This window comes from Populus euphratica, unplaced genomic scaffold (genome assembly GCF_000495115.2).
Source record: "Populus euphratica unplaced genomic scaffold, PopEup_1.0 scaffold183.1, whole genome shotgun sequence".
Lineage (NCBI taxonomy): Eukaryota > Viridiplantae > Streptophyta > Magnoliopsida > Malpighiales > Salicaceae > Populus > Populus euphratica.
This window is the reverse complement of record NW_011500064.1, coordinates 62,002-69,499: the sequence shown is the minus strand read 5'-3', so window position 1 is coordinate 69,499 and position 7,498 is coordinate 62,002. Positions and strand designations below refer to the sequence as shown.

Below are 7,498 nucleotides of genomic sequence, written 5' to 3'. Positions count from 1 at the left end.
CATTCTTATAATTTAAACGTTTCCATCAATTTTATATTCATCTTGTTATCTTGAAATATTAACTGAAAAATTAACCAAACAAAACCTTGAGATATTAATTATAAATTAAACAAATTCTCATTCCTTCTTCCTCATCCTTGTAAAGCAAGAAAGAGGGCAGATCTTTGAATTTGTTTTGCCCATTGTTGCCTGTGGAGCTCAAGATAGAGAGGTAAGATGAAGAGACAAGCGAGGCAATATTTTGAAGCATGAATACTATCACATAACATTAAAGGAAGAATAATTGCATGTCAAAGAGGATTTTGGACGTTCTAATTTCTACAGCATAAAATTACTATTAGACGCCCGACCTTTTAGACATGATCAGGAATAACATCAAACCATACCTTAGAAGCTAATTATTAGTCCAAGCTTTCGGCTTATTCAAACAACTAAGTTCCACACTAGACCAACACATGTAATAACTAAGACAAAAATACCAACACTAGAACGACAACAGTCCCCATTAGTACGAACAGAACACCCCCTTCCATTCCTCTAAAAGAGGACTCAAACAGTCGCAATTGGATCCATATTGACTGTAGATTCCATGGCCTTCATGGCTTCAAATCTCGGCTGCTTGGCTTGGAATTTGAGGCCTGCATAGAGCTTCATATAGTCCTCAAACACAAATTTTGGGTAGATTTGGCTTTCCTCTGCTTCCTTCTCTACCAATGCCGGTGCTGGATACATGACAGCATCACTGCCTGGGTTGTAGAATGATGCTATTGACATCCTGGTGCCATCTGTTTGAGCTATCACACGGTGCAATACACTCTTGTATTTGCCATTGGTAATTACCTACGTGGCCGAAAAACATTCTTAATATGACACTTGACAATACCAGGATAACATTATTAATGTAAATCTTGTCATCCCTTAACATGGTGTAGATTACTTTAAAAACCGAGTTCCCCACTACTCATGATATGTTTAAAACTACATATTCTCACACTTTACAACCATAATTTGAAAGTGACAGAAAAAATAAGGTAATGATCAGGACTATGTGAGTGTAATTATACCTCAAGTTGGTCACCTAAGTTGATAACAATGGAGTGTTTCATGGGTGGAACATCAATCCATTGGCCATCCTTGAAAAGCTGGAGGCCACTGACCTTGTCATCTTGGAACAGTAAAATGATGCCACCAGCATCAGTGTGAGCCCTGAGGCCCTTGATGAGGTCTGGTTTAGGGCATGGGGGGTAGTTGCTGACCTTGGTACCGAAATTCGGTCCCTTGGACCCATAAAAGGCTTTCTTCAGGTAGCCCTTTTCTAACCCCAGATTCTCACACAGCAAGTCTAGAAGTTGCTCAGCAAGTTTCTCCACTTCCAGTGCAAACTCCTTCATTACCTTCCTGTTAAATTCACAAAAACAAGTAAACAAAGAATATTAAATGATCATCATTAATCAAGAACCACTTCTTTTCTTGGCAACTTATTTAATACCTTGGTTGAAACATAAAGTTATCTGCTTATAATGTTTTCTTTCAAGTATCATTGATTTGCAATATGCAAATCGAACGTCAGAGTTATACGATCTTTATGAATCATTATTACGAAGTTTTGAAACGTTGAATTGAAAAGTCAATTCTTTTGTGTTAAAATTAAGGCACCGAAGACTTTGGTTACTGTCTCCGTCTCCGGACAGAAAAATCAACTATGTAATGAAGATAGTTGAAACATGTTTTCCGTACTTGGAACTGTTTGGACTGAGACTGTCTCAAAATTTTATGATTTTTTCTTATCTATCTCTTCTGTTTTCAAACATAAACCTAACATAACTTTAAGGTTCCGTAAGACAATTGAAAATAAAAAAATGTAAATGTAACCTGTAATCTTCTTCAAGATCAGGGATTTCAGCCATATTAGACTCAGGAAGGTGGCGCAAGAAGAAAGTGCTTTCCCAGTCCAAGTCACTGATTTCAGATTGAACAGCCTCAAGACCTTTGCTGGCCACCATTTCCTTAAACCTTTGCTCCATGCATTTCCTATAGTGCTCCTTTGTGAGTCTCTCCACAGTGTCCAAGAGATCATGAGATATCCCATGGTTCACCAACTTTACAAGTAGTAGTAGACATCAACGAACACATAAAACAGATTGTTAGTATAATGAAAACTCAGTGAATTCTATGGACAAACACATACACATTAAATTTTTTTGCAGGCACCTCAAAGAAACCCCAGTTCTCACAGGCATCTTCAATCTTCTCCATGGTTGGTTTCCTCTCTTCACCATTAAGCTTTGACAAGTCAATAACTGGGAAGCTCTCCATTCTTGATTTTCTCTCTCTCTTTCTAACCAAATCAGAGCTCCTTTGACACCAAGTGCTAACTCTTTCCACTCTAATGTTTGTAGCTCAGTTGTGCGTGAAATGAGGTGATGGGAAGATGGAATTTATAGGCCCTAGAGAGGCAAAAAAAGGAATAACCTTAAAAGCTGGGGGTCATAAAAAAATCCAAATCCAAGGTTAAAAAAGAGAGAGAAAAAAGAACAGGACTATTGGGCATGCATGTGTTGTTGTTATCTTTCTTTCTAGCTATGATAAATGCTTTTAAAGGGTAGGAGACCCCACGTCTTTGTGGCTGTACACTTGGAAAATTATTTTCTTTCTTTGGGACTTGACCAAACGAATAACTCCACACTGGCCATGACTTTTTCAATGCATGCCCCAATATTTATCTCGAGAGAGTGAAGGATCATGCATATCTATGTCGACTGTTTAGAGAATATAAAGATTTCAAGGAAGGTATCTAGGAAGTTGCTTCGTCTTTTTTTTTTTCTTGTTTTTTACCCTGCTCTACTTTATTAGAGTTTATAATAGTTGTAGATATGGTTAAATTTTTTTTTTTTTTATTAAATGAATCAAAACTATATATTATAATCTTTTCGATCAAATTTGACTTGATCGTCAATGAAGCAACGAAATCTAGATGAATGAATTTCTTTATTATAAAAATAGCCCACATGGTTAAATTAAAAAAAAAAGATTAGATGTTAAACTATAGTGAGTTTTTGAAAAATCATTACAATAAGGTTTTATTGAAATCAGTATATACATTTGTGAAATAAATAAGATTTGTAAGAAAATGACTCTTAAAGCAGGGACGAATTTAGGAAGTGGCCTAGTGGTGGCCTAGTGGTGGCCTTGGTGTCTTTTTCAAGGTTTGAAAACTTTTTTAAGATTTGTAGGAAACTTTATTTAAATTTAAAGGGAATTTATTTTATATAAAATATTTTCTGAATAGAAAATGTTTTATATTATTGTTTTAGAATATTTTGTAAACAATGACGTGAAAAATATAATAAAAGCAGAATTATAATGTTTTATTATGATGAAAAAGTGATGGTTGCAGTTGTATATAGTGGCAAAATGGACCTTAGATGACATTCGAAGTCAACTAACTAAGTTGACTCAATCGCTAAGCATTCAAGAGAAGGGAAAAATCCCAGCTCAACCAATGCCCAATCCTAGAGGTCAGGTACACATGAGTGAATCCTCACCTAGTGAACCTTCAAACCATGAACAAGTCCAAGCCATCACTACCCTTAGAAGTGGAAAGATTGTTGACAAAGGTGTAGGTTTTAGGATTCCTAAAGGTATTATAGAGGAGAAATCTAGGGAAAGTGAAGAGGGAATCAAAACACAAGTGACAAATGAGAGTTTGAGTGACAAAGAAGGTGAGATAAATGAGAAAGAGATGAGTGAGAAAGGAGATGATTCAAGAAAAATTGGAGTCAAAATGAGTGATTTAGAATTTGTTCCTAGAGCACCATTTCCACAAAGGTTAGGGAAACCTAAACAAGATCTTATGAACTCAGAAATCTATGAATTGTTCAAACAAGTGAAAGTCAATATTCCACTCCTTGATGCAATTAAACAAGTTCCATCTTATGCAAAGTTTCTTAAGGATTTATGCATAGTCAAAAGGAGATTGAATGTGAAAGAAAGAGCTTTTCTAACTGAACATGCTAGTGCTATCATCCAGTTTAAGACCCCTCCCAAATACAAAGATCCTGGTTGTCCTACCATTTCATGCATTATTGGAAGTCATAAGATAGATCAAGCTTTATTGGATTTAGGAGCAAGTGTGAATTTAATACCATACACTGTTTACGAACAATTAGGTTTAGGAGAAATCAAGCCTACTCGAATCACCCTTCAATTAGCTGATAGGTCAATCAAGATTCCTAGGGGTATCGTTGAGGATGTGTTGGTCCAAGTAGATAAATTCTACTTTCCTGTTGATTTTGTAGTATTAGACACCGCACCAATTCAAGGTTCTAATACCCCCATCCCAGTCATCTTAGGGAGACCTTTCCTAGCTACATCCAATGCCTTAATTAACTGTAGGAATGGGGTGATGAAATTGTCTTTTGGGAATATGACTGTGGAGATGAACATATTCAATGTCTCCAAACAAATCGGGGAACATGAGGACATTAGAGAGGTAGATTTCATCCAAACAGTTTGTCAAGAACACTTTGAGAGAGTGTGGATCAAGGATCCATTGGAGAGAACTTTAATTCATGATGAAAGATTTTGTTCTTTGGAATGTGTTGATGAGGAAGTAAGAGAACTCGAGACTTATCTAGATCCAATGCCTATTATGTCAATAGGTCAATGGACCCCATCATTTGAGCCTTTGATTTCACCCCAAGTGAAAGTTGAGGAATCTCTTGTCCAGCCTGATAAACTAGAAAGGAAGCCTTTACCGAGTGATCTTAAGTATGCATTTCTAGGGGAAGATGAATCATATCCTATTGTGATCTCATCAAAACTTAGCATAGAGCAAGAACACAAACTTTTGAGAGTGGTGAGAAAACACAAGAAAGCAATTGGGTGGAAAATTACTGATTTGAAAGGAATTAGCCCTCTTTTATGTACACATAGAATCTATCTTGAAGAAGAGGCTAAATCTGTGAGGCAAATGCAAAGACGATTGAACCCAAACATGAAGGAAGTAGTGAGAGGTGAAGTGCTTAAGCTACTTGATGCAGGTATCATTTACCCTATTGCAAACTCAAAATGGGTTAGTCCAACCCAAGTTGTCCCAAACAAATTTGGAGTCACGGTAGTGAAGAATGAAAATAATGAGCTGGTACCAACTAGAATCCAAACTGGATGGCGTATGTGCATTGATTATCGTAAATTGAACATGGTGACTAGGAAGGACCATTTTCCACTTCCATTTTTAGACCAAGTGCTTGAAAGAGTAGCTGGAAGAGCTTTCTATTGTTTTCTGGATGGATACTCAGGTTACAACCAAATTGAGATTTCTTTAGAAGACCAAGAAAAAACCACTTTCACTTGTCCTTTTGGTACTTATGCTTATAGAAGAATGCCATTTGGTTTGTGTAATGCACCAGCCACTTTTCAAAGGTGTATGATGAGTATCTTTAGTGACATGGTGGAAAATTTTTTGGAAGTTTTCATGGATGATTTTTCAGTTTATGGGGATTCTTATGAGTTGTGTCTAATGAATCTAGAAAAAGTTCTTGAAAGGTGTGAAGAGACCAATCTTGTACTCAATTGGGAGAAGTGTCATTTTATGGTGACACATGGCATTGTTTTAGGTCACATTGTCTCTTCAAAAGGGATAGAGGTAGATAAGTCAAAAGTGGAAGTCATTCAAAAATTAACTACCCCTAAGACTGTGAAAGATGTGAGATCTTTTTTAGGACATGCTGGTTTTTATCGAAGATTCATTCATTCTTTTAGTACCATTGCCAAACCATTATGTAACTTGTTGTCACAAGATGTCCCATTTGATTGGACATCAAAATGTCAAGAAGCTTTTGAAAAGCTTAAAGGGTTGTTGACAACTGCACCAATCATGCAAGCTCCTGATTGGTCTTTACCATTTGAACTGATGTGTGATGCTAGTGATTTTGCGGTTGGGGCTGTTTTAGGGCAAAGAAAAGACAAGAAACCTCATGTCATATATTATGCTAGCAAGACTTTGAATGATGCTCAATTGAATTACACTACAACTGAAAAAGAACTCTTAGCTGTGGTATTTGCATTAGACAAGTTTAGGTCTTATTTGGTTGGATCTCTTGTTATTGTTTTCACTGATCATGCAGCATTGAAATATTTGCTCACAAAACAAGATGCCAAACCACGTTTGATTCGATGGATCCTCCTACTCCAAGAGTTTAACATTGAAATTCGAGATAAAAAGAGAGTAGAGAATGTAGTAGCTGATCATTTGTCTCGTCTTTCAAGCTATAAGACCATAATTGATGAATCTCCAATAAATGAACTCTTTGCTGATGAAAATTTATTTTGTGCAGGTACTGTCTCTTACATTGGTTCTCCATGGTATGCTGACATAGCAAATTACCTAGCCACAAGTCAGATTCCTTCTCATTGGTCTAAACTTGACAAACAAAAATTCTTGCGCAATGTGCGCACCTTTTTTTGGGATGACCCCTACCTATTTAAATATTATCCTGACCAAATTATTAGGCGGTGCATCCCTGATCATGAAATTCCAAGGGTCATTAATTTTTGTCATGCATTAGCCTGTGGTGGGCATTTCTCTTCCAAGAAAACCATTGCCAAAATCTTGCAGTGTGGTTTTTATTGGCCTACCATGTTTAAAGATGTTCATGCCTTCTGTGTTGCATGTGACCGATGCCAACGACTAGGTAGCCTCACTAGGCGTAACATGATGCCCCTTAACCCCATCCTTGTTTTGGAAATATTTGATTGTTGGGGGATTGATTTCATGGGACCTTTTCCAAGTTCATTTGGTTACCAATTCATCCTTGTAGCTGTTGATTATGTGTCTAAATGGGTGGAGGCCATTGCATCTCGAACCAATGACCATCGAGTTGTGGTCAAATTCTTGAAAGAAAATATTTTCTCTCGTTTTGGCATGCCTCGGGCTATGATTAGTGATGGGGGAAAACATTTTTGTAACAAGCCCGTTGGGATTTTGATGAGAAAATATGGTGTAATTCACAAGGTCAGTACCCCCTATCACCCACAGACTAGTGGCCAAGCTGAGTTGGCAAATAGGGAGATCAAGAACATTTTAGAGAAAACAGTCAATCCAAACCGTAAAGATTGGTCCCTACGACTAGTTGATGCTTTATGGGCATATCGCACTGCTTATAAGACCTCTTTAGGAATGTCTCCTTATAGGCTAGTTTATGGAAAGCCTTGTCATCTCCCTGTTGAGATTGAGCACCGTGCATATTGGGCCATTCGGCAATTCAATGACAATGAAAATGAGGTTGGCAAAAATAGAAAGCTTCAATTGGATGAATTAGAGGAGCTAAGAAATGATGCATTTGAAAATGCAAAAATTTCAAAACATAAGATGAAAACTTTGCATGATAAACATATTCTTAGAAAATCCTTTCATGTTGGTCAAAAGGTTCTCTTGTATAATTCACGATTACATCTCTTTCCTGGGAAGTTGAGGACAAAATGGATTGGTCCATTT

General features: G+C 36.9%; 1 protein-coding gene across 1 annotated transcript; it reads right to left on the bottom strand.

Moving 5' to 3' along the window:
- Positions 1-235: 235 nt before the first annotated feature.
- On the bottom strand, positions 236-2,458 carry LOC105108143 (1-aminocyclopropane-1-carboxylate oxidase). Its single transcript, XM_011002338.1, has 4 exons — positions 2,212-2,458; positions 1,873-2,099; positions 1,065-1,398; positions 236-840 (listed from the first exon to the last, which is right to left on the bottom strand). Exons 1-4 carry the CDS (start codon positions 2,314-2,316, stop codon positions 550-552), a joined length of 957 nt encoding a protein of 318 aa, XP_011000640.1. The 5' UTR covers positions 2,317-2,458; the 3' UTR covers positions 236-549.
- Between the last annotated feature and the right edge of the window lie 5,040 nt (positions 2,459-7,498).